At 38.8% G+C, this 27,571-nt stretch overlaps 1 protein-coding gene across 17 annotated transcripts in view; it reads right to left on the bottom strand.

The window, feature by feature from the left end:
• Nucleotides 1–27,571, bottom strand: part of SYNE2 (spectrin repeat containing nuclear envelope protein 2) — a 272,956-nt gene that overhangs the window by 72,275 nt on the left and 173,110 nt on the right. For 12 of the 17 annotated variants that reach the window (XM_036238293.1, XM_036238291.1, XM_036238296.1 and 9 more), the window contains 17 exons: nt 27,192–27,374; nt 24,649–24,780; nt 21,164–21,361; nt 20,487–20,561; nt 19,181–19,288; nt 15,908–16,024; nt 12,331–12,564; nt 8,773–8,955; nt 7,555–7,683; nt 6,884–7,005; nt 6,592–6,730; nt 5,071–5,205; nt 3,612–3,764; nt 3,277–3,486; nt 2,016–2,117; nt 897–1,016; nt 539–739 (listed from right to left, as the gene is read on the bottom strand). In XM_036238293.1, the coding sequence (XP_036094186.1) occupies nt 539–739; nt 897–1,016; nt 2,016–2,117; nt 3,277–3,486; nt 3,612–3,764; nt 5,071–5,205; nt 6,592–6,730; nt 6,884–7,005; nt 7,555–7,683; nt 8,773–8,955; nt 12,331–12,564; nt 15,908–16,024; nt 19,181–19,288; nt 20,487–20,561; nt 21,164–21,361; nt 24,649–24,780; nt 27,192–27,374 (2,541 nt within the window). The remainder of the gene's footprint in view (nt 1–538; nt 740–896; nt 1,017–2,015; nt 2,118–3,276; nt 3,487–3,611; nt 3,765–5,070; nt 5,206–6,591; nt 6,731–6,883; nt 7,006–7,554; nt 7,684–8,772; nt 8,956–12,330; nt 12,565–15,907; nt 16,025–19,180; nt 19,289–20,486; nt 20,562–21,163; nt 21,362–24,648; nt 24,781–27,191; nt 27,375–27,571) is intronic. The other 5 variants (XM_036238295.1, XM_036238302.1, XM_036238299.1 and 2 more) reach the window with 1 other exon arrangement.

Below are 27,571 nucleotides of genomic sequence, written 5' to 3'. Positions count from 1 at the left end.
AAGGTCTACTTATTAAAGGCTTTGAAGGTAAGAACTTTGTCTTACACATTTTTTATTATTAGCACTTAAGTTACTGCGTATCTTTAGTTGATGATCATGACGTTTTTTAATGAAATGAATGGAAATCTAAAGGGTTTACTGCAACATTACACTACGTATACACTTTTAGTATATTTAAATAGATATTTCTTTTGATCTCAGTTTTCAGGAAAGGCTTACCTAAGTTGCCAAATACAATTTTCCCTATTGAATGCTCTCAAAGCATGAATTCCAAATTTTAAATTTGTCTGAATGACTCCTTGGTAAATATGTCTTCTCAATCAACTGAAAACTCCATGAAGTAAGGAAATGTATCTGCTTTCATTCACAACCATATTCTTAGAGTTCAACAGGATTCCTGGTACAGTGAGCATTCTAACAGATGTTTGTTAAAAGAATGAATGAATGATGTATATTCCACCAATGAAGAAAATGGATGCTCTCTGTTCACCTCAAGAAAAACAGTCTATGAAAAGGTGATCTGACCTGTGTATCTTACCTTGTGATTTTGTATTTGTGCCTGTAAGGCCACTTTACTTTTGGTTTGTTGTAAGTGGTCACGAGCAAGCTTTTCCTTGCCAATCTTCACTAGTTCCGCCATGCCTTGCAACAAAGCATCTTGCTGGCTCTCAGTGATGAAAGGGCTGCCGAGTTCTGAGTACCTGGTTCTCAGGATACCCCACATACTGTCAAGGACATCCTGAAAAGAAGGAACAGGTATGCACAAACATTTTCATCCAATCATGAAAATAATCCAAATGAAAAACAAATCTAAACTCTTGGTAGAATAGAAAAAAGTCTTACTCTTTACAATCATAATAATTCACTATGATTGACTGTTTTCTGCTCAGACATACCTCTAATTTGTAAACCTCTTGGAGTAAAGCATAAGGTAAATGAAGCCTCTCCCCTTCGGCTCTTAGTTTTGCCACTTGACCCTCAGAGTTCTGCAGTTCTACTGTATGTGCATCTGCTTTCTAAAGAGACAATGCAAAAAAGCAAAACCCTTAATAAATTAGAGAAATGTATGTACTCATTTTTTAAAAATTAAGCAGTAAAGAATTATGAGAAAAACAAAAGTCCCACCTCCCCTGCCTCACCTCCAGCTCACTCCAGAGATCCACACCTGACAGTCCGTTACCAGTGCATTCTAAGCATGTACCAGTAGAAGTACACATGCCCATCCTCAAACTCACCGAGTTGCACACATTCTGTTCTGCAGTTTGCACTTTTCACTTATCGGATCATCAGTATCTCTTCAAATCAGTACAAATATCTGGCTTCTTTTAAACACACACATGGTATGCCATTGTAAGTCTGCACACTGCTTTAGTAACATTCTGCTCTTAATAGACTTTTGGGCTATTTAGAGTTTTTAATTTAAGCAGTACTGCCAGATCCATCCTTGAATACTTATAAACATATTTATCTCTATGCACTTATCTTATTTCCTTTGGATAAGGGCAACCTAGTACCCAGAGCAGTGCCTGAACATAGTAGGTCCTCGATTAATACTTGCTGAATAAATAAATGAAGCAAAATTGCTGTTGGACTGAAGAGTGTTCAAAATTTTGATCTATATTGTGTATATATGCATATACACACATATGTATATAAATAAAATAAAATAAAATAAAATAAAATAAAATAAAATAAAATAAAAAATTCTGACATAGTCAAGCCAATGAACCCTAGAAGCTGAGACTAATCATCTCTCTTATCTCACAACGTCCTTACCAACACTGGACAAACTTAAAATTTTGCCCAGTTGAGAGCTGACAGCGGTCTTTTGTTGTTTTGATTTACATTTCATAAAGCACTACTTAAGAGGTGTTTTTAAAGGTCAGTATTTTCCTCGTTTGTAAATGTGCTCAAGCCTTGCCACTGCTGACAAAAGGAAGTGGCTCGGAAGCAGAGCTCACACACAAGACTCTGGCTCCCGGTTAGGGCAGTTTGAGTTACTTTGACTTGATTACCTGAAGCTGTTCTTCAATACTCTGGCCACTAATCTCATTCAAAGACTGCTGCAAAGATGTTTTATTCTTGGTAAGTTGGTCATACAGTCGCTTTATTTCATTCTGTAAAAAAGGTAAGTGTGGGAAGCAGTGAGAGTTTCATTTAGGCCTTGAACACCTTTGTGAAAAAATTTAGTTGTCCTTTAATTTTGGTTTTCAGAAATTTCAAACATATACCAAAATAGAGAAATCTCTGCATTGCCATGATGCGGCTTGGACAATTACTGACTTCTGGCTGGTTGTCTCTCCATGTCCTCTCTCCTGAGCTCTCCCGACTGTCCCTAACCTACCTTCCTTCAGATTATTTGAAGCAAATCCCAGATAGTATCTCATCAGCATATGTTTCAGTATGTATCTCTAAAAGATAAAGATTCCTCCCTTTAAAAATACTACGAATCGAAAATAACGCCTTAGTATTATCAGTCCAGACAGGGTTCACATTTCTCTAATTATCTATAATTGTTCTTTCAGGTTTGAATTGGAATCTAAATGAGGTCCAATAGGTTGCAATGGGTTAACAGGTGTCTTAAGTCTCTTACAAATCTGCAGGCTCCTCGCCGATCCCTCTTTTTTGTGTCTTGGATTTTTCTGGAAAGGGTTGGAGAATTGGGCCACTTATTCCACATAGCTTCCCACCGTCCAGATTTGGCAGACTGCACCCACTGTGCCACTTAACATATTTTTCTGTCCTTGTGTCTATTTTACTTAAACTCTAGAGACTTCATTAGATTCAGGTTTGATTTTATGAGCAAGATTCCTTCATGAGTAGTGCTGTGTTTCATCCTTTTTTTATTAGAAGAGAATTTTAGTAGCTTCCTAACTAGTCTACCTGGCCCAAGTCTCTCCTCCAATCTAGATAACTGCCAGATGAATCCACCTGAAACATATGAACCGTCATTCCTTTGCTCAAAAACTTTAATGGCTCCCTCTTACCTAGAAATCCTCCCATACAACACTCATGAAGTGGCTGAATGTAACATAAGAATGAAACATTACTTTAGTTCAATGTAAATTTTCACCCAACACTTTGGAAAGGGGCTTGCTTTCAAATGGTCTCCAACCACAGCAGCAGAACTAACTTTCATAGAAAGAATGCCTCACCCCTTTCCTTAACAATTCCCATTCACATATGCTGCCAGGAGTAGAAACTAATGAAAGTTAGGAGAAGTCAGTGCTATAACGTCAAACAGTGCCAAAGCATGGCAAGCACCCAAACCTGTACCTGGTAACTGCGGTTGTAGTCAAGGCCAGCTTTCAGGGACTTGCTTCTAGACGCAGCTGTAGCCTGCGTGTGCTCCAGGTAAAGTTGGAGGTTATCAAAACATTCAGGGAACAAATTGGTGTTCCTGCCAGGCCAAGTCATGGCTTTCAAAAGATCATCCTTCTTGTCACTCATAGCTAAGGAAAGTTTTTTCAGTTCAAGAGCCAGTGTCTGCAAAATGGAGAGGCAGGACGACATGGTTAATACACTCTGAGCCTAAGAGGCTTCAGCTCTGGCTTAAATAGTGGGCTGTCTGTAGTAATGGTCAACACATGGGCTTGCCAGAAGTTCCCTACCTCGTAGTGCACCTGTTGGGCACAAATATCCCCTCTGAAGAGGCCAGGTGTCTGCAGCATCTCCTCCACACTGCCAAGGCACTGACTGAGGGTTAGAAATAGTTCAAATAATTTTTTATCCAAATTTATGTATGTTTCTTCTGTCACATTTTCCTGAATCAAGGGGAAAAAAGAAATAAAAATCATTAGGATTCCTCAACTTACTAAGCCTACACTTACTATGATTTCTGTTAGAGCTTACCATTTGTTATACTTTTTAAAAATTAGTCATTTCAAACACTTTGTGAACTAGGTAGCCAAATAAATAAAATTAAGATGTTAACTCTGAGGGAAACAAGTTTAAGAAACTCAATGTTAGGTAGGGAGTTGACTACTGAATGGAATTAAAAGGTAAATCACAAGACGAAGGACTTCCTTAGTGGGGCCACCCAGGTGGACGTGTGAATCCACATGACCTCTACTATCCCTCTTGTCACTGGTCCCTGCCTCCTACATTTTAATGTAGGAGAATGTGCATTAAACAAACCAAGGTATGGCCTGGAGAAGGAAAAGAAGTTTCGAAACTTGAAGGGGTTGATTAATAAGAGATATATCGTAAAGATAGGAATGGCACAGTATGGTGACTACACTTAAAAATACTACATCACATGTCTGAAAGTTGCTGATTGAGTAGATCTGAAAAGTTCTCATCGCAAGAAAAAAAACTTGTGACTGAGTGGTGATGGATGTTAGACTTATTGGGTCAGCATTTCATAATATATACAAATGTTCAATCATTATGTTGTACACCTGAAACTAACATGTCGATTATATCTCAATTTTTTGAGATAGGGACGGGCTGTGGAGAGGAGGGAGTTGGGGTGTCATGAATGGGCTGACTGTAAGAACTGAGGCCACCCTTAGATGTGGAACTTCAAGGGGTTCCCTAAGGTTGTGTAATTGTGCCCTGGCGAGTTTCCGAGCTACAGGTCTGTTTTAACATAAACTGGTGGAACCATCTCTTTTTCTTTACCCAAGATCACCTCAAATTTTTGACTGATTCAGGAGCATGTCAAAGGTAGTAATCGCTCCGATTTGGGCTTTGCTTCCTACAGTCTTCTCTGAAGACGGTACCCAGCACACCATTTCCGTGTTACATCTACTCAAGGTTGGAAACCTTGCTCCTTCCTTCCTTCCTCACCCTTCCAATCCCAGAGCACGACTGCAGACAGTACGAATCAATCACAGAATCAATCACAATCCTGGTTCCTGCTAATCGTGGCCTCAGGTTCAGAAGCCTCTGCACTTGGTGCTCTAGGCGGCCAATGCCATATTTATTCGAGTTGGCAAAAGAGATAAATTCTATTTGCAATTCTAGGACCCACTGCATCATGTGTGCTATTGTTTGTAAAGAAAATTATGACCAATATCACATCTCCCTTCTTTATGGCAATGAGGAAAACATATAACATGTAACTGCTACCTGTGTCTGAAGATTATTCGCTTCTTGACGCAAGTCTTCAAGTTGGGCAGTATAGGCTTTCAGTTCTTCAGTTGTGGGGTATCGAAAGTTATACGTGCTCACACTAGGCAGAATACTCACATCTGTGGCAACCTATTTGAAAAAGGAAAACCCTATTACAGACAGTTTGAGATCCTGCTGATGTTCACGTAAAATAACAAGAATGCCTTAGCACGTCGTATCTTCCAAGTTACCTTCTTGGTTTATAAAAAAAAAAAATAATGAAAATAATAAAGTAATAAAAAATAATAAAAAATAACAAAAGTCTTTCCTGAGAAACTCGAGGGTCCATTTAGATATCAAAACGACGGAAAGCAAACCATAATTTCAAAAATAAAGTAAAATTATTCGTCTTTCAATTTAGTAGCAATGCGATCCATGTTGCAAGGTTATCTGTTTCCCTTCCCATTTACTAGTAGACTCTCGGTATTTAGCCAAGTCTTAAAATAAAATATAGTCACCTAGGGGACAGATTTGCATCTTGATTTGCTATTGAAAAGCAACATAAGCATTGAAAATGAGCTGTGACTTCAGAAGGGAGAATGATTCAGAGTTCATTTCTTTCTAAAACTGGAAAACTAACATAAAAAGGAAAAGGGTAGTGTGGTGGGCGACACCGCTTGGGCAAAGGAACGACTGAGGCATTCTACTCCTGGCGAGAGGAGGGCACACGTTAAATAGTATGGACGCCAAGGATAAGCCGAGAGTAAGGCCAAGGCCCTACCAATGTGTAGGTCTTTCACTAGTCAAATAAGGTTCTCTGCAGAGTAGAACAGAAAATTCCCAGCAGACTGGAGAACTGGGAAATTGCTGGTAACCTTTGCCCAGGCAGTTCTAGTGCAAAGGTGAAGGCAGCAGCTTGACTTCTGTGAGCAACAGCTATCCCGCTCATGCACGCCTTGTTTAAAGAGAAACCCAGCAGCAGCTGGCACAGTATGAATAAAACCAGTGATGGCCACGATAAGGTGTGCTGGCGGACAGGTACCACCGGCACAGGGCGGGCACACTGTGGATTCCAAGTAATCTTTTGATGAATGAATGACACTCATATAGCACTGCATCATTGTTAAGTGTTTTCTACATATGTTATTCCTTTATTTATTCAACAAAGAGTAACTGAGTTTTATAATGGTTCAGGTGCCGCGCCAGGCACTCAAATGTGAACCAGGCAGGCAGAGTCTTTCTTCTCATACCATCTAATGAGGAACACGGATAAATAAATGGACACATGGTATAGGAAGAGCTACGATCAGGCTCAGGGAAGCCCAGGGTGCTCTGGAAGCATAAAGGAGGGGTACTTCACGCAGATTCCCAGAGGTTGTAAAAGGGTCGGCCAAGTGAAAAAACCTACTTGGTATCTTTGCTCTCTGAAATACAACTTGCTATCTAATGCAGAACATACATGCGCATTTAATGAATGCCTGTTAGACTTTCAAAGATAAACATGCTTATTTACACGGTGTACAAACACACACTGACCTGAGGCTCCACAAGCTGAGGAAGAGGCAGCTTTATTTTTGATGAGAGTTCATGATCTAAATATTGCCATTTATCTCCACTTTGGCTCTGAGTTGATAAGACTGAGTCTGGGGCATCATTTTCAAGGTTAGATGCATCACTGGTTTTGAGCAAAAAAAAAAAAAAAAGGTAAAAAGAATAATCAACATACGAAAAATTTATTGCCTTCAGACAATGTTTTATAAGTGAAAAACACTCTTAGTTCTCCCAATCATCAAACTACTTAATGTCTAAATCTTTAAAAATGTTTTACCTCACAGATGATTTCTGAGTTGTATCTTTATCATGCTGGCAATACTCGGGCCACATTTTCTTAGCATTAAATTCTATGAATTTGATTAAATCTTTCTGTTCCATTGGTTTCAACTCTAGAACCTATAATTGAATAAGATTGAAATGGTCCAATCAATCAAAGTTTTCAATTAATACCCAAGGGTTTCTTTTGTTGAGATAATCAGATTTTGAACCATTCCCTAAATCATAATTTACTATTTCTCTTTTTTGCTTGCTTATTTCTCAAAAACCTATTTAAAACATTCACACATTGACCAAGTGTAGTTTAATACATATTATACATGTGGGAAATCACTGAAAATATAGTACCGTATTTTGAAACAACAGGAAAAGAGGTGTTGCAGTTAGAGATACGTGCACCCTGAAGATATTTGCTTAGTTTGATATAAGATGCAAGTTAATAAAGTAGCAAAATTAGAGTGTCCCCAACAGTAGCCGTGACAGCAAAGCAGGTGCTGTGTGACTGCTCAGCACTCGGAGCTGCTGCGCACACAGGCACACCCACACTTCACACTTCCCCTTCAGTCACATAAGAAGATGCTTCAATGGTGGTTCCGTATTTGGTGCAAAGGGAAATTCCACATAGAAAGCTTTATTCTTATCCCTACAACTGTCGGGGGCTGAAATTACCTGCGGTTGCTGGAAATCTTTTTGTCTGATGAATTGTGGCCTTTCCATTACAACAGATTTAAATTCAGAAAGGTCATCTGTTTGGAGAACTTTTTGACGCTTTGAAGGTTTCCTTCGAAGGGCAGAATGCTGCAAAAATTTTTTAAGATGGCAGACTATTTAAAAAGATGGTCCACTTTATTTCAATTCAATAATGAGACAATATAATGGAAACATTTTATATGAAGTAAATGACACATGCATTTTGTTATTTACTATAATTATACACTATGATTTAAAGTACTTATTTTATAACAACTTTATAAACCACTACATTTGATGAAGTGGTCATCTTATCATTTTCTCAACTTATTTCAGCCAATGAATTATTAAAAGCCAGGAAATCTACTGGTTTATTTCCTTAAGAACAAAGTAAAAAAAATAATAAAAGTGAGAAATAGTATTATGCTTATAAATTCAAATTTCCTCTATGTCTACAACATAGATGTTCTAAAATGAGAGAACAAATTAGAATGAAAGGGGAACCAAATGGCTTGTGTATCTTCAACTAATCTTATTTCTATGAGTATAAGTCCTCCAACTAGGAACTACCGTCTTATAAGTACATATGCAAATCTTATATAGCAAGATCCTACTCATGAGATGCACATTTGCATCTATAAACACAGAATTCTTTTAAATCACAAAAAACACTTTAACTATATAATACCTTCATCAGTACATATAAATATTTGTAAATGAATAACGAAAGTACCCTCAAAATAGGTTTTTTTTCTGATGTCAAATTTTAATCTTATCAATAAAGGCTACATTTTCTAGTCGATTAGTCATAAAATACATTCTTTAAAATACATTCTTCCTTTATGAAGAAGACTTATACCAGCCCTCATTACCAGCAAGATCAACCCAATCAAACCAACCAAATCAAACCAACACCGTCACTAAAATCAACCTAGACCGGAAAACTGCTTTAGCAAAATGAAATCAGTAACAAAAGCTGGAACAATTATTCCTTACAGTTTGAAGAGGACTAATTCTTTCTTACTTAGTATAACTCACCTGTAGTTACTTCATCGCCTCCATCCAGAGTTCCCTCCTGATGGGCCTACTATACACACACACACACACACACACACACACACACACACACATGTATGTACGTATGTATGTATGTATGTATGTATATCACATACATGTCTATGCATGGCCATATTTTACCTGGTCCTCACTGTATTTCTCTTGAAGCATCAGCTGGACTTTTTCCAAGTTGCACTTCACAGTTTTTAGTTTCAAGGAAAGCGCTTCGGCCTCCTGTTGGGTGGCTCCACTATCTCCCAAGCCCTGATCTCTGCAGTTCTCTAACAGAGAGGAGACCTTGTGCTCGATCTCTGTTAGCATAGCCTAGGAAATAAAATCATTTAATTATTCACAGTTTCGGTCTTAAACAAATGTTACACTCCAACACAAGTCTGATTCACTCTCTCTACCTAAGTGTGTATAGAATTCCCAGAAGCCCAGGTTGGAAGGGACCTTGAGGGGGGAAAAACCCACATAATTCCTGTGCTTTTCTACAGGAGTGCAACCAAATCAGCCCCAAATTGCAGTTGTTATTCTCTAAAATAATCTAACATAAGTGATTCTATAATCACTTTAGAAAACACAGCTGAATGCATCCAGTATAGCATGGTTGTTAAGAACACAAACACTGGAACTAGACTACCTGGGTTCAGATCCCGGGCCTGCCGCTTAGCAGCTGGGTAAACTTAGGCACCTTACTTTGCATGAGTGTGCCTCTAGTCCTCTGTAAAATGGGGATAATATCAGAACTTACCTCCTGGGGTCACTTTGAGGGATTAGAATTAAATCCATGTACTTAGGCCAGTGCTTGATACAAGTCTGTGCTGACTATTATTTTTCCCCACCTTCCTAACCTTTTTCTGTTGCAATCCAAGTGGTGAGTAGTAATAAAAAAAGAATTCAATAGAACTCTGAAGATTCTTTCCCTTGCTCTTTTCCTTTTCTTTCTCTAGCCAAATAAGCTTCCAAAGTATCAGAAGAAGACCACAGAAGAAATCATTTGGAGCCTAAAACAGTAAGTCATTGACACAACATGCCAACTCACACACGGGTCTAAAAATAAATCAGCTGGATGAAGCAAGTTTCCCAATAAGTCACTGTCACTGTATTTCTCCTCAGCAGATCAAGTTTGCCTTCAGGAGCCCAGTCACGCCAACTGGCTGGGCACACACATGCAGCAGCACCTTTGACTCACATTCCAGCACTCTGATCATCTGTGCTAAAAACAGCGCGTCACTAAGAACAAGCTTAAGGAAAAATTCTATCCTTAAAACAAATTTTCAAATAATATATCTTAAAACTCTCCCATCCAAGCAAACTACTTACTTGTATCCTGTACAGCCTCTTCTAAGCTTAAATAATATGTACTCATAGATTTTAAGAGTGGCTATAAACAAAGCGTACTATAATTTTGCACGATTTTTTCCCTCACTTAGCTTTTTTATATATACTTTTTCATGCATCTACATACCTGTGCTTCACGATTCCCACTTTAATAGCTGCAAGTTGATATTACATTAATCACTTAACAATAGGGAAATTGTTAAGCCCTTAAGCTGTTTCCAGTTCTTCAATTTTGTAATCAATGTTGCCATAAATATTTTTTTCCTTTTTATGTTATTTTTGGAGGGTAATTTTAAAGTAATGGTCCAAGAATATTAAGTCAAAGATGTACATTTTATATGCTGGCTGTGACCTTCCAAAATCCTGAGCTAATCGGACAGAACTATCAGACATTAGTGGAGCTATTTTTCCAGAGTTTTCCAGGATGATATAACTTTTGCCAACGTAATGCGGGAACAAGACAACAGCCGCTTTAATTAAAATGTTTTTAAAAATCAAGGCTGAACATTTCTTCTCCAACTACCGAATATAATTTTTCTTGACTGATCTGTTTGCTCCTATCTTTTGGACATTTTCCCACTGAGAACTTAGAGCATTTTTATAGACCACTGTAAGGCTTTTCACATGTTTCAATATTAAATATGTTACATAAACCAAAAATAGCTCCTGTATATTGGCCCTTAGGTTGTTTATTTGTTCACGGCATGCCAGGGCCATTAGCTCAAATCTCACTGGCACCAAACTCAAAACTGGACCCTACATCTGTTAGTCATGGTTAAGACAAACTCTGGGGCTCTAAAAGACTCCAGCCTCTGCTGCCCTTTGGAGCTCTTAGGCATTACCTAGGCACAAAGCTCCTCTGGATTCCCAGATCCCACCGATCCCCCGGGGAGATTCCTTGTCCTCTTCCCCTTCCGGGTGGTGGCCCCACCCCATCCCATGCCACAGCTTCTGTAAGGTCTCCCGCTGCGAGGGACTTCCCAATACACTAAGATGCTGCCGAAACATCACCCAAACAAAGCTCATTGTGTGCTGCCGCCACCTTGTGGTTGTGTTTTTTCTTTGAGCAGCCACTAAATCCCTGAACTCACCAGAAGCGCCCCAAGAAGAGGATTTGGGGATGATCGAGAAATTGGTATGGGGTCCACCCAGGTAGCAGGACAATCTATTGACAAACTGATCCTGGATGACCTTAACTGGTTGGGACTTGACATTTGAAAAGCTCCAGGTTCAGGGTAGCATGGCGCTTTTCTGTGCTGTAGTACCCTCTGTCTTGTCCATACCCCCACGCCTCATCAGCCAAGCCACACAGTTACGACAGTATTTGAGAAAACCCACCCCTGAGAGCCGACTTTTAGGGTCAGAGGTGCTTAGCTGCCCAGGGAATGAGGTCAGCTTGCCTGTCTGGGTCGTCTCCTAGGCAGGCACTGGATATTGTTAAGACTGGGAGTGAGTGGAAAAAGGGGAGCAGTGCCGCCCTGGATGGAGGGGTGGGCTACCTGCCACCCCACTACGGTCCACAGTAGGAGTTCCCTGTAGCCAGGCAGTGATATGGGGGTACTCTGAGATGATGTCATCACCACTGGGAACCGCAGCAGCAGACGGCTGGGCCAATTAGGCAGAGACCACAGTTTAAAGCTGTTCTCAGCGCCGCTGGGAGACGCGCCTCAGCTGCTGTGACACTCAGCTGTGCTGCTGCAATGTCATCAGTCTAGCCCCTCCCTGGAGGGATATAAACATAAGGATCCCAAACTTGGGGCTGAGCCTGCAAATGTTACTGGAAGTAACTAAAGGCAAGGAATTTTACATTCCTGTTCCCCCAAGGAAGAGCAGGAGCATTCGCAGTAAAATGGCAGCAGAGCCCTTTTAAGTTATCTCGGCAACCTTGTAAATCAGGATACTCAGTTTCATTTCATTCTTTGAATAAAAATTCAAAGAACTTATTACTATGAATAAAAATGACTGTTAGCATTTATTGAGCACTTTTTATATCTTTTATATACCAGCCACTGGTTTATATACCTTATCTCATTTAATCCTGGCAAAGTACTAAGAGATAACCTGTTATATAAAGAAAATAAGGTGAGAAATTCACTTCCTCAATTTTACAGTTAACAGGATGGGCCTGGATTTGGACTCTCCATTCTGAGCTCTTCTCCTCTACTGTCTCCCCGAATACTTTGTTAATATAAATCATTTCAAGGAATTACCCCAAGAACAGAAAGTTGAGGACAAGATAAACAGAGGGGTCAGGGTAATGAAAGGAAACACACTGTTGCTTTAAGAGAAATTCACCTAATCGTGGAAGGTGATTGGTGAAGAGGCAGGCCCTGAACTCCGACCCTTCAGCCTTACCTGGCACCCTACCAGCTGCTGCTCCACCACTTGCTGCATGTCTGCATTTAAAGTTTCCGGCTCGAATGCCACACTGGCTTGGTGCAGCCACAGCTCCAGCTTGGCCACCTGGGTCTTGCAGACATGGAGGACTTCTGCAGGCTCGGGGCTAGGTTTCTCCGCCGTGGCCTCAAAAGCTCCTTGCTCGTCAGAAAAGCCCAGAGCTGGAGCCTTGATAGGAAGTGTGGTGGCACCCTAAGATAAATCCAAAGATAATCCAGCAGTGAAAAGCCAGGAGTCCAAAGTTTTCAGATTTGGACTTGCAAAGACCTGAGAACCTGCAGCACTTCCCCAGTTAAAGAAAAAATAAAAAAATATATATAAATATATATACAGGCAGAAGTAAGAAAGAAAGAAAACTGCACCTCCACACTCATAGCAACAATCATGTGACCTGGAGCCCCAGGTTTCCAAGCAGCCGATCTGCAGGTACACAGGTACAGTGTTCCCAGGCACAGAGGACACAAACGGGCTCCCAGTTCATTAACAGTAGGCCCCAGGAGGCAGGTAAGTGTAGTGAGAGGGTGTGCGTGTGGGCGTGTGTGTCTGAAACATTTCAACGAGCTGGCCAGTGTTTAAAGTGCGTGACACGTGATTAAGCAATGCTTACATTGCTGTGTGCTCTGTTCAAACAGAAAAAAGAGATCTTTACACACTAGCTGGGAAACAAGGAAATATAGCATACACTTTCAACTTACCATCTTCTCAAGTAGTTAAATTATAAAATATTTTAGTTTTCTTTTCCTCTAACATACATGCTATGACTCATCTAAACTTCTATTAAAAATAGCTTGGGGCAGTCGAGTAATGAATGAGCTTCGGTGGGCTAATCGGAAAATATTTCTCCTATTCTTCACAAAGAATCTCTAAAACTACTTTTCAACTTCTAGATACTCAAATATTAAGGAGTAGATGCTTATAGTAGAGTATAAAAAAACCATGATGTGTTCTTTTTATACTGAAACCACAGAGCTGCTTAACAATCCAATAGAAAAATTTCTCCCAGATACCAAATAAAAACATTCTACCAATTATATAATAGATATTTTCAATTTGGAAGTAAAAGATGATTTGATAGAGATAGATTTGCTTCCTACATCCCGTTCCAGAATATTGAAAGAGTATATAAACCTTCTAGAGAAATGCCTTTAGGTATAAGGATTTGCGTTTTGCTCTACAACATTATTGATCTCAATAAATATTTTGTTACAGTTACAACGAAACACAGTATTTTCTACAAGAGATTTTGCTAACTACATGTTAGCATCTAACAAGGCACAGTTTTGGCCAGGTGACATACTTCTAATGGGCACTGCAGGCAAATGTATACTCCAACTCAACTCAAAGGCACATTTCTCAATGTTTGTGGAATTTTGTTTAAACAGTACTTTCGGGATAACTGAAGTAAGTAAAATTGGCAAGTAGCAACAAAAACAAGAGGGTGTGGCAATATTATTCATTCTCACACACACTGATGAATATCATGAAAGACGGTTTGGCAAAAGTGTCTCTGGGTTGTTCTTGTTCCCTTTCACCATCTATTAACTTCACGCTTGTTCTTTTCTGCCTAAACACTACTTCTCCCCTACCCGTATCAATATTTCCTTCAAGAATCACCTTCTTAAAGAAGTCTTCCTTGGCCTTGTATTTTCTCTGCAGTTCATACAGTCAGATCTATACTTGTATTCAATTATACCTGTTTCAATTTTCTTTTTTAATACTGATTTTTTAAAAAAGCAACGGTTGTGTGATTTTACTGCCAGACACAAAATTTCTAGTTTTCAGATATTGCTCTCTCTTAGTGGCAAAGATTTTGGGATCCTCTTTTTTTGTCACATAAGATAACAATCTGTTAATATTAATACATTTGTAATAATAGATTTATCATCTGCCTTCTTTATTTATTCAAAAACATTTGAGCACCTGTCATATGTTACACACATTTTTTAATGCCAATATTGAGTTTCTTTGCTTTCTCACTAAGAAGGAAACAAGGAAGGTAGATATATAATCTGGGCTGTATTTGCTAGTTATTTGAACCTGAAGAGAATACAAAGGTGAATGGAAGAAAAAAAGTATTTTCAACCACAGAACATCAATAGCTAAAGGTGGCCTGAGGAACCTGCCTCTTTTTATAGTCAAGGAAATCCAAGTGCATTTAACGCTTAATCAGTTTATACATCTCCTACTTCACCCCATTGCTTCTGAGGAGCTCTGGCCTAGACATAAATTACTTGGCCAAGGTCACACAGCTCTGAGATCATTTAAGTCTGAGTCCATAGTTTTTTCCACAATAGCACCCCTATTCAAAATCTTCCCTCAATGATAGCCCCAAATTCTAAAAGCAGAAATTATTTAAATAAATGTTTTATGGTTGTACACTTTGGGCGGGGGACGGCAAAAAGTATCACCACAAGCATTTCTTGTGACAGAGAATCATGTCATCTTTACAGCATAACTGTAAATCAGCAATACCTAATTCTTTATTGGGCTTTAGAGCCAGACCACCGTGCTAAATGTGATATACAAGCCATCTCATTCTTTTACACCACAAGCCCATTACTGTTCCCAGTGTACAGATGAGGAAACTGAGGCTTAGAGAAATTATTCAAACTGCCTATGGCTGCACAACTAGTAATTAGAGTCAGGATTCGATCCCTGATTTCATTGTGCCTTAGAGTCTGCAAATCCACATTCTTCACATAACTCTGCCAGCCCTCTAGTATTCCAGTTAGCCTCTCAGTTAGTGAATGTCACACTGAGTGATTTCTGCATCGACACATCACTGATCTAAGTAACAGCCGGTAGCTATGTATATTTCATGCCAAAATACCAGCCCTTTAAATTCATTCCTTAATATTTTACAGTCAATTATATAAATATCTACATGTCTCCTCCCCCACCCTCCCTTTTAATAAAATGCAAAATTTCCGGCTAAAATGCAATTGCACAGATATTAGACATGCTATTGGGATGGGATGGTAGCAGTTTATTTTGTGAGGCCAAACCTGCCTTGATTTCACATCTTTCAGCACTGAATACTTAAATTAGGAAGACAGACTGGAATATTCTGGGTTTGACCCTTACTCCTCCATTTACCAGCTATACTTTTACTCCTTGAATTTTAATTTCCTCATCTGTAAACCAGGGGTAGGTATTAATCTGCCTTATTTAATGAGGATTAAACAGCAAATATAAAGGCCTCATGGAATAGGCCGTTAATCAAAATGAGCTCTTTTCCACTTTCATTGTCCCCATAAGCTATATCCACAGAAGAAAGAAGTAGTTGTTAATGGAAAGACTAGTTTCCTCTGTGAAACAGTTAAGTGAAAAATCTTTACTTGCTCTGTGCCATGCTTACTTTCCATATGAACATCTGGTTGCAAATCTTCCAGTTCTCTACCTTGACAACACAGATATGAAAGTTCGCAAAGAACTCTTCTTGGCTTGAAATACACAGTCTTCAAAACACAGAGAGCTTGTCATCCGTAGATACTCAGGTACCTAACCAATTGCCTTGTTACCAACAGGGACTTACCTCTTCTTTTTGGTTGGGACTCAGGGAGAATTCTGGGCCTTGCTCAATGCTTTGCGAATCTGGTGCAAGAATTTGTGCCATGGAACTATCACACGTGCTTATCTTCCCAGCTGCCTCCTGTAAAGAAATCAACAGAGGTCCGAAAAAGTTCCTGCTCTGCTGCCTTGCAAGTCACTCTTCCTGCACCTGCTCATTTTATAAATTGCCTGCTTGCAGAAATGTCCAGAGAAGTCAGATGGATTTAGAAAAAAGTTAGTTCATTAGGGAGGAAAAAATCACCTTCTTCAGGTGTGTCTTTATTGACAGACTTACATTCTCCAAAGTTTTCTAGTTAATGAGGAGCATAAAAAGAATCTAGAGAATTGTATATTTAAGTAGATTATTATGAGAATTAAAATTAAATGAGATTATATGATAAAAGCCACAGTTCAAATAATGGGGGAAAAGATGAATTCATTAAAATTGGGAACAACTATCCAGGCATTTCATGAAGAATATAACTAGATCCTTATCTCACTCTGAACAAGGAATTCTAATTTGTATCTAATATTTAATGTAAAAGTTATTACCATAAAAATTCCTGAAGAAAATATGAGAGAATCTTTTTCTAATATAGTAGTGGGGAAGGACTTTTAATGCATGATGGTAAAGAAAAAGAATGCTAGTGTTAACAACATAAAAAATAATGTGCACCACAAAAGAAGCCACAATCTAAATCAAAAGAGAAATAACAGATTAGGATAACAACTTACAAAGTGTTGCTATTCTTAGTATGCTAATTACTCTTATAAATCAATAAGGAAAACATCAACCCCTACACAGGAAAACAGTTAAATGGCATGAATAAGCCATTCATATAAATGCAAAAGCCAATAAACACCTAAAGGGATATTCAACATTCTTAGAATATAAATGCCATTTAAACTACCTGTTAAGTATGGCTAAGACTGAAAATATACACTATCAGCTCAGGAACAGGAAAGAGGCATTTGTATGCATTCCAGATAAGAATAAAACAGATGTAGTCTTTCTCAAGGACAGTTTGATAATATGTGTCACATTTTAAATGGATAAATACTTTGATTCAGCACTTCCACTTACTAGGTTAACCAAGGTTAAACAATGGGAAAATGTCATGTACACACAAAAAAATTGGCCAGGTGTGGTAAGAAAAGTATCGATGCTGTCATCGACCAATCTTGATTGCTCTAGTTATAAGCTACGTGATCCTGTACAAGTTAACTTGGACTCTGAGTCTCAAGCTTATGATTGTTAAACAATGACAGAGTATAATGTATCTAGCAGTTCTTAACCAAACATTACTTTTTAGTTCCTTGTACGAAAAACAGTAACTGCTGTTAGAAGGGTATGAACCAAGAGCTAAAGGAAAAGCTTGGTTTAAGTAGCTTGGTTTAACTTTTAACTAAAAGAAGGTAAGGATCATGAAAAGTCTGGAATGCCAGACTATTAAGTTTGCATCTTATTCAGAAGATAATCAGAATCCATGAAAGACTGCAGATTGTTAATAGTTTTATGAAAAGCTATCAGTTAGCATTGTATAATACATGTTAGGAAAAATGACTGAAGGCTGTAACCCAATTGGAAGACTACTCCAAAAGTCTAGGGAGTAATTAACAATTGCCTAGAATATGATGATGGCAAAAATAATGAGAAAAGGATGTAAAGATTGAGTTGACATCACTTGACTACTGATTGGATAAGAAACGTAAGAGAAATGACGTATCTAAGATGACTCTGAAATCTGTCTTAGAATCTGAGAAAATAGTGGTGCCATTCATAGACTCTGAGAAATGAGGAAGAAGAGCAAGTTTGAAGGAATGTTGGTAAAATGGGTCTGAGATGAAGGAAATAACATCCAAAAAGAGAAATCTATCAGGAAGGTAGAAATGTGGAACAGATTTATGGGGAAAGTCAAGACTAGAAATTTGATTTGGGAATCACTGGCATAGGGGTGAGTCCCAAACGTATGTGGTGTGGCAGGGGCGCGGGTGGGGGGCATTGCTGTAAGAGAAAACAAAGAAGAGACCAGAACATTGGAGGACTATCAACCTTCACAGGGATGGGGCAAGAGAAGGAGGTGCAGCAGGGGTCACAGGTAAATGAGACAAGAAAGTGGAGAATTTAGAAAGTCCAGGGAAGATTGTATTTTAAGAAGGACGATAGCGCCTAATGCCAGAGATATTGATAAGGATTAGGACCAAAAAAGGGTATAAATTGATGTTACAGAAGTCCAATGGCATTTAAGTAGAGCCGGGACTAAAATCTTGATTGAAAAAAAGGGGCAATGGCGAGGGGCACCAAGTAAAGACATTTAGCTATAAATGAAAGGAAGCACAGTGACTGACGTGGGAAGCAGGATCAAGAAATTCAATGCACTAAAGTATCATACAGAGCCCAGAGCAGGACATGAAAATGCAGAAGAAAGAGTTCTTGCCATTCATGAAACTGTGTCAGAACATACATAAAACTGTAGTAAGTCATTACTTCGGGTCAGAATGCTATTGGAAAACAAAGAGAAAGAGACGGGAGGTTTCTTAGAGGTGGAAGCTGAGATGGGCCTTTGTGGGCCGGTGGGCAGTCTACAAGCAGATGAGGAGAGAAGGGCTCCCAGGGACCCCAAGTAGTTTCTGAAGAGAATCTGGGCTCTGGGACACTTAGTCTGTTTAGGGAAGAGGCCCCAAGAAAGAGAACTGGTTAGGGAGGGGAAAACAGAATCCTTCTGAGGTGGAGAGGGAAGGAACCTATCAAAGGCAGAGACCAGAGATGTAGGTACAGGCCCAGCATGGTGCCAACAATTAATGAAAGAACTGGCCTGGGAGCCAGGGGAGGGGTAAGAGAAGGGAGGGGGAGGTGTACGGATCAGAATGATGCAGGGATGGTTCAGGAGTAAGGGCAAAGCATCCCGTTCACGTCAGGTATAACGATTTTATAAAATGAGGGCTTTTGTCTTCAATTTTGAGAACCTGGAGAAGATTTAAAAGGTCATAAGAAACAAAAAGACTTACTTCATTAATTTATCTCATACATTATTTTGTCAAAAAGGATTATGGGGCGATTTCCCGCCACGATCCCGCCAACTACTCTCCAAAAGAGAGGTGTGTTAAACGCTTTGAAACGCTGTGGTGAACTGTTTAGGCGCTCCTTCTCTACGTGATCTTTCAAAACAGAAATTCTTTTCTCTGACTTATTATATATAACCTATCATCCCAGGCCCCCCCCCCCCACCGACAAATGTGTTATGCCCAGTATTACCTGAATGATTGTTCCAGAGGACGAAGAAGCTCTGTCTTCCTCCATGCCCCTGTCATGCTTCCAGAGTGAAGACCAAGACACAGAAGACGGCTCTTTCTTATCTCCTTTCTAATACAGTAATCGACTGATCAGCAGAGGGAAGAGGTGTCCTACCATCATCCTACTCATCTCTTTTATATAACACTCAGTTTACCAAGCAGTATATTACAGCCCTAATTCAGCCTCTCCCCCTATTTTCATCTCCTTGGCTAACTAAATCCTATGTCGCTAAATATGGCTGCTCTTCTGGAGTCTAAAATATATTCTTAAAAGTTAGGAATCAGCTTCCATCACATAAAGATCTTTAAAACAGGGTGTGTTGTTGTTGTTGTTTTAAGGAATTTAATCTACTTTGATAAATTTAACCTTAAATGCTATCTTTAAGATAACACAGCCTGATAAAAAAAGTGTATTTTCTTTTTGCTGCCATCAAAGACACTATTATAAACATACCAGCTCAGAGGAAAGAAAATACAAGTCTCAAATTAGAATCACGTAGTTGTGCACCCTTTTTTTGGCCTGTTATCCCCCTATATTTTCACAATTCTGTCTGCCGTGAAGGGGTATGATCAGATTACAGTTGTCTGATAGTCAGAGGACAGTAAACCTGTCCTCAGCTCTACCACATCTTAGTGATATGCTGCGGGACAACAGGTTGTTCTCTGTGATGGCGGAGCTATTAACAATCTACGAGATGAGCAGAAAACAAACATGTCTGGTGGTGACCTGTGAGACAGGAAAACTTTAAACCGCTGTAACTTTCTTCCTACAAGACCCGCTGTAATTTTAGTTTTTAGGTATGAGATAGAAATTGGTATAAGGAAATAAAACTGCAAAGTCTCATTCAACCAGTTATAATGAAGCAGAAAGACCAGCAGTAGTTGCTAAGATCTCTCCCATATCATTTGGCAATGCTGTTTTAGACTAAAAAACTATTTCGAATATGAGAAAATAAGGTTCTAAAAAGCACACCAGGAGTACCAACCAAACAGCATACTCTCAAAACTTCAGAGAAAGTACTCAGAAGAACTTCATCTTCTCCCTTACACCAAAAACAGTGTGTGAATTACATTCGTCACTCTCTAGGGGGAAGCTGTTTAGATGCACTTAAAAGTTCATAACATCGGAGACCTACTTGGGTCACCCTTGTATCAGCATTAATTTAAAAAATCTTTACTGTTCCCATTCATTTTAAGCTCTTCCCATTGCCCTTCTTTTACAGATTTCGGTTCTAACAAACTTTAAACAAGAAAACCATTGTCCTTACTTCACTCTTCAGAGAGCTCTCTTCTGCCTCTTCCTTGACTGCTGGCAGGAACGGCATGGAGCCTCTTCTGTTCAACTGAAAGGCACAGCACAAAGACACCTGCATCACCAGGATGCCAGTCTGGCTGGGCTTTTATGCAGCTAAGTTTTTCTTCACTTTATCTGAGATGCCCACCCACACAAGTAGCCCTCTGGGTCTGGCAACTCCAGCTCGTCCAGCCAATCTCATGATACGAGCAAATCTTATATCCCTTTCATTTGTGCCTCCCTCTGCGGCCCCTTATCAAACAATTCAAGAATGTGATTCATTAATGTAGGTTCAGAGTGGATTTAGAAGCGCTGGGCCCATTTTGGAGTCTGCAAGTGGGCTGACTTTAGTAGAAAGATATTTCATAGGGTGACGACTCCCACCTACCTGCCTGTGGAATTTCATAAGCAGCTTTTTAAGTAACTCGGGCAAAAGAATTCTGGGTTGAGTCCAAAACATACACCCTGAAGATTTATACTCATGAGTGAACAATCTCAGGTAGAGTATTTCTACTTTTAAAATCCTTTAGTACAGGCCACAGACACAGTTGCCCCAGGTTTTTTTGTTTTTGTTTTTTTTAAGGTGAACAACACTACCCATTAAAGCTCCTGTGGAGTATGGGACTGGCGTTAACCTAAAGTCACACCCACCTTCCACTCAGAAATGTCCCTCTCAGCCACTGCGTCCTCTTCTGACGCTCCAGCTGGCAGCGTTTCTTTTTCTACTTCGTGCTGTTCTTGCTGTAAATGCTGGTGAAGTTTTAATATGGCAGCCTTTAAGTTCACCAGCAGGTCTTCTTTTTTCTGGTTCACACTCATCATCTGCTTTCCAATACCTTCAATTTCTCCCTATGCAGAAAGAGTGTTTGCATTGCTTTGGGAAGTCCCAGGCCTTAGCATGCCCACAGGAGCCTGCTTCATTTGGTACATGGGGTGAAGATTTTTCTGTGCTACTGGTTTGCAGGGCCAGGAGCCACTCTCTGGTACAGTCTAGTTCCTCTGCACCTGGCTGTGTTTCCCAAAGATCTGGGGAGGGTTTAAAAGCCTTCCTAGAGAATGCCCCAGTTTCACCTTAGACCTTGTCAGTCAATCTCTGGGGGTCGAGCCGAGGCTCAGGAATTTGTAACAAGCTCCATGGGGGACTGTGATGTGCACCCAGGGTTAGGAGCCACTGCTCTAGGGGCCATAGGACCCTAGAATCCGCAGGGTCAGGGACCAGGAACAAGCGCCCCAGGAGACTCATAAGCAGACAACATTGGGAACCAATGAGAGAAAACAAGGTTAGAATTCTCAAACTTTTATTATTGCCTGTGAAGCCTTCTTTAGTATCACTGAATTCATTTACTTCTTCTCACAGTAAAAGCCTCCTACCAAATGGAAATAAACAAAGGTCCCGTGAAGTATAACTTACTGTGGGAATGATGGACAGATGATTCCATGCTTTATAACATTACTTTAAAAATTTATGTGACAGATGTAGAAATAAAATTTTTCGTACATGGTAGAAATGAAGATGCCCACTGTCTAAGAGGATTACAGAATTATAAATTTTCAGAGAAACAGGTGTTATCTAGTCTGACCACCTCCTCTCTAGCAGCCCTACAAGGCATTGTTAAACCTCTGCCTGAGGTTTGCAGGAAGTGCTGCATCAAGGGACAGCCTGCTCCTTTTTGGCGAACCTTCATGTGTTCAAATTTTGTTCCTCATATATTCCTCAAGCCTCGATTCCATTATTCTTTCTTTCTTTCCATCCGTCCACCCTACAGCTAGTCATGGAATCATTATTTTACAGACTGAGAAACTTAACATGTCTACACCTATAAATGAGAGTCCTGAAGTCCAGAGAAAGAAGGTGATTTTTCCAGAGCTGCAGCTAGCTCGTGACAGAGAACAGACTTGGACTTCTTGATGCCCAGCCCCCATGGCCCTTCTACTACTACTACTACACACATTCCAACACCAGTACTCCTACTGTCTGAAGTTAAACTTCATGCGATTGCTTAGGGAAATGATAACTGAATTAAATCTGAGTTGGCTGTGGTATGTGTCAATTTTCAATAAACACTAAACTTCATAAGTATAGTACCTCCCAAGAGCCATTTGAATGACACTTAAGAGAAACACAATAGTCTGCAGAGCCGCCAGCATGATGGAGGCATGGTAGGGCACTAAGCAGCCATGCTCAATAGCACCTGCAGGCCCCTGGGGCTCCACATTCCATGAGGTCAAGTTCATTTTCATAATACTACTAAAATGTGATTTGCCTTTTTCACTGTGTTAACATTTTCCACTATGTGATGATGCAAAAAGCAATGATGAGTAAAACTACAGGTGTCTTACATGAATAAAGGCAAGGACAACAACTATTTTAATAGTTACTAGTTTCTTCACTATCATGCACTTAACTGTAAAAAACAAACAAACAAAAAAAAGCCAGTTTCACTTAAGAATATCCTCGATAAAGAACATGTATTTTTGATAATCTGTGTGACAGAGTGGGAAGCACGCTTAAGGCACTTCTGCCACATACCAAAGTATGCGGGCTGAGGAAAAGCGCTCACGTGATTATTTGAGTTTGAAGCTGACCTGTCAATTTTTTTCATAGAACACTATTTTTACCTAAAAAAAAAAAAAAAAAAAAAACAGCTGATATACTATACTAATATATGTAAATAGTAAAAGATTTTTCTGAAGAGACAGATGTTGACAAATGTAAAATCCTATTATTATCAACTACTGAAATGTGTCAACATTTGAAGAATCTGCATAATTAGTGAAACAATTTTTCCAAATGACCAAGCATGATATTATAAAATCATGCATAGTGAGAAAATCTATTCAGGGTATAAGATAGACCAGTGGGTTTTAATATAAATTAGGAGAAGTTTATTGACATGGCTTTGGAGTCCATTTATCAATGAACCTATGAGTTACTTCTACTTGCTGGAGTTTAATGTAATTCCAAAGAATATCTACAATTATTCAGGGTTTTAAAAATATTCCTGTTTTTCCCATGTACATCTTGAAAGGTTGTATTGTTTTTATATATCTCAACAGATCAAATGCAGAAGTAGATGAGAATCTAGCTGTCTTCTATACAGTTTGCAAAAATGTAAAATAGTGTCACTCTTCTTACTACATTTTCATTTGAAAAATATAATTTCTTCCATAAAAATGTTATTGCTATTAACGTGTAATGGGTTTGTTATTTTATTTTTATTTTTATAAGAGTTTACTTGAGCCAAACTGATGACATAAGCCAGGGAGCAAGATCTCAAATGCTCCTGGTTTATTGTTATTTTAAGATAAATGAAAGACATTTTTACATTTCTGAGTTTAAATTTTTCTATATAGGTAGGCATAGCTCACATAAAGTAAAGTTCTTTTGGATTCTCAAATTTTTTAATATAAAGGGAAATTTGACATTTTTACAATATTGAGTCTTTAAAATTGAGTCTACCATTTAAGAGTTGTGTCATCTCGGATCCCTCTGAACTTCGCCCTTGAGGTTAAGTAATTTGCCCCAGGTCTCACAGTTAGCAAGTGGTGTAATCCAGCTTTGAACACCATAGCAATTGCCTGCTCACTTTATGGCAGGAAAAAAAAAAGTTCTTTACAATCCTTGGCATACAATTAGGTTTTTTCTTTATAGAAGTACTGATTCAAAAAGACTGAAAAAAAAACCCTACCAGTAAAGGGTTAACAAGCAAACCACTGTAAATGGGTCCACATGACTGTTAATTATGGCATATGGAAATACTGCTTAGTATATAGAACTCTTCATTATAATAGCCTTCAGGATCATTATCTCTAAAGGACAGCCTGCCCACACTGCATTACCCCTACCCCAGAAAGCTAGATGGAAAGTCAGGTTGTCCAAATAAATATCTTATGTTACATCAGCTTCTCCGCTACCAGGGCAAATTCAGACCAAATGCACCAAGCTAAGCCTAAGGACACTTGAAGGTCCTTCCATTATGATAATTATATTCACCTATTTTATAAAATGAGAATGGGAAGTAAATACGCCATATTTCAACTGAAAGGGAAAAGCAGGAAATACATTCTACCATTAAAAAGGCTTCAAGACACCAACAGCTTAGTAAGCGATTGTTGAATGAATGAAAGAAACATACCTGTACTTGTGGCAGGTCAGCAGCTTGGTCTGGTGACATACGTTCACAGGAGAACTCAACTGAATAATTATTTAAGATCTGTTTCAAATTTTCTATTTCCTCGTCGCATTCATTCGTCTGTTTTATGACTATCTATAAAATAATCCCCCCAAAAGAAGAATCTTTGTCATATCAAAGAACTAGATCGACGGGCTACTTCCAATGGCTATCCCCATCACAAGTTTCAATCAATTAAAACGAACATGCATCCACACAGATTTCAACAGGAAACAGTAGCCTAAATATGGAAAACAACATTTAGAAAGCTGGCACCTGACCTTCTTGCTCTACTAGATGCCAGGGAACCTTGTGCAGTGCTTGGATTAGAGGTCTAACTAGACACACCTTTGCTCTTAAGTATTTCCAGCCTAGTGAGTGGTCTTGTTCTGGGAAACATTTTATAGCAGGCTAATACAAAGTTGCTAAGTTTTATAAAATTAATGAAATATCACATATGCAATTTTAACACATATTCCATGTGAGGCTTTCCACATAGAAAGGTGACATTATTGATTCAAAGTGGAAAGAGAATGTGATGTAAGGCATGACAAATTTTCCCGTTCCAGCCACATCCTCTCCTGGTACCCACTGCGATCAGTAGCGAACGTTTTATGAGTAAAAGGTTGTGGGGTTGAGAGTGGCCTAACCTTGCAGAATAAAGCAAAACTAACCAGAACAATGCCTGGAATCCAGTGTTAAGTGATTCATAGAGCTCAAACCTGTTTGTGAACTAAATGATATGATCAAAGTATGATGAAATAAAGAAATGGACTTCAAAAGGAAGTCTAGGTATTTCCTTGGCATGCTTCGAATAAAGTGAAATGTCCTTTAAACTACAAAGTTTCGGGCCAACACCAAATTCTTCCTTGTATTTTCTTTAATAGTTAACCATACTTTTAGCTGCAGGCTGGAAATGAAGAACTATGTTCACTGCCCACACCTGTTACCCGGCCCTCAATAATGAGCAATATCTCATTACTCCTCCCAAAAGTAATTTGTCTCATTTTCCACAACAAAGACACTTACAATATCTAAAGTAAGAATTAAAATAAATGTACCATATTCTAATGCTTTTCATTACCACCAGGTTACTTAGCTTTGAAATATATGAGATGACATCTGATTTCTACCAACACAATAAGATGAAAAATTTTATCACAGTTTGACAGCTAACTTGGCACAAAATATAATTTCTTCTTCTATTTTCCCCCCTTTCATCTTGTGAAGAAGCCACTTTCCAGCATAGTTAGGACTATTATTTTCTTTTCCTTACCAAGAGACCAATAAGCACAAAAAGATTAAAAATAATAGTACAAATTTTATATCTTTCTTTTTTCTTCTCTTCGTATTATTAAAAAAATAGTACATTGAGTGCCTGCTCTATTCTCTCCCTGTGGGTGTTAGGAAATGACATCAGCTGATCAGCAGCCAGTCCAGAGAGACTATATGAGTTAAGACTCAAACAAGAGATTACAGTGTCCTCAAATCTTAGAAGAACACAGAGTGATCACTTAAATGTGAACTGAATTTAAGAAGAAGAAAGAGGTAGCAGTTTTCTTCCTACCATGTGGTGGTGGTTGGGAGGAGGGAAAAATAAACCTTTCTTCCTATCCTGATCCATCTAATCAGGAAATGTAGGCAAATGTGGGGAGGTCTACTAAGAGGGTTGAAAAGTCTGTGGAATTTAAGGTTCTTTCAACAACTTTCTGTTTTATGAGAGTGGTGGTTGACCTAGGAATACAAACCGAAGTGAAATTAACTACCATCTAATAATGATTCCTGACTTGTCACTGGAGATCAAACGAAACTTAAGAAAAAAATAGAAATCCTTTGGGGAGAGACTTAAAGATGTCATCAGTTAGAAGGGACCCCAATATGGAGAATGACACCAGGAGTCTAGAGACACAAATTCTTGTCCTATTTGTACACAAATGAATCTCGACATAAGTTAATTCAGTGGTTTTATCAAGTCATCTAACGTTTTCTACCTTCTAACACTGATGTCTTTATAAGTAAAAATAGAGATGGCAAAGTGCCTACTCTCCCTGTATCAAATGTTTGAGAATAAAATGAGATTGATTAATATGAAAGTGGCTGAGATATATAAAGAGATTATTATGGGGCTGATTACTGCATGAGTCTGTCGGCCTCATGAGATTATGAAGGTACAGTTCAAGTTTGAATCTATTTCCATGGCATTTTATCCACATGGGTCTTCAATAACTGGAGAATGGAATTAAACAGACCATAGCTATGCTTTACTATCTTTAGCCAGAACAAGGGTAAGAAATGAGAAAAGTAACCATAGCCCCATTTGAGCAAGAAAGTACATTCTTATGTCAAATGCCACTTCCTGGATAATAGCACTAGAAGACACCAAAAAGAATCAATGTAGGCAGCATCTTATTGGCACGGCAATTTGATCTACCATTAAAACTGAAACAAAAATAGCTTCTTCTGAGTATTTGCATCTAATAAGTTGGCTGTCAACATGAACTACTCACCTTTAATAACTCATTTTGTTCCTGGGTCACATTTTCCAAAAGTTTTATTTCTTGTAAGAGCTGATTTGTCCGCTGAAACACAGGCAGAGGTTTCATTCCTGTCTGGGGTAACCTCAGTTCTACTTGGTAAGACATTATTTCTGCAATGGTTTTCTTCATAGGATGTATATTTTCAAGTAGGACCTTAATTATATCGGAAAAGCATGGTTCACAAGTTAAAAAAAAAAAGGCTACTGCAAAATCTAAATTATTCAAAATTATAATACTGTATAATTTAATCTTTATAGTTTTCATTTTTAAAACATTTCCTTGGCTAGACTGAAAAGGATTATTCTATTTCTTACAATCTGGTAGTTAAAGTTCTCAGAAAAGAATGCCTG

This window comes from Rousettus aegyptiacus, unplaced genomic scaffold (genome assembly GCF_014176215.1).
Source record: "Rousettus aegyptiacus isolate mRouAeg1 unplaced genomic scaffold, mRouAeg1.p scaffold_m13_p_3, whole genome shotgun sequence".
In the NCBI taxonomy this organism is placed as follows: Eukaryota; Metazoa; Chordata; class Mammalia; order Chiroptera; family Pteropodidae; genus Rousettus; species Rousettus aegyptiacus.
This window is presented reverse-complemented; position numbering and strand designations above follow the sequence as displayed.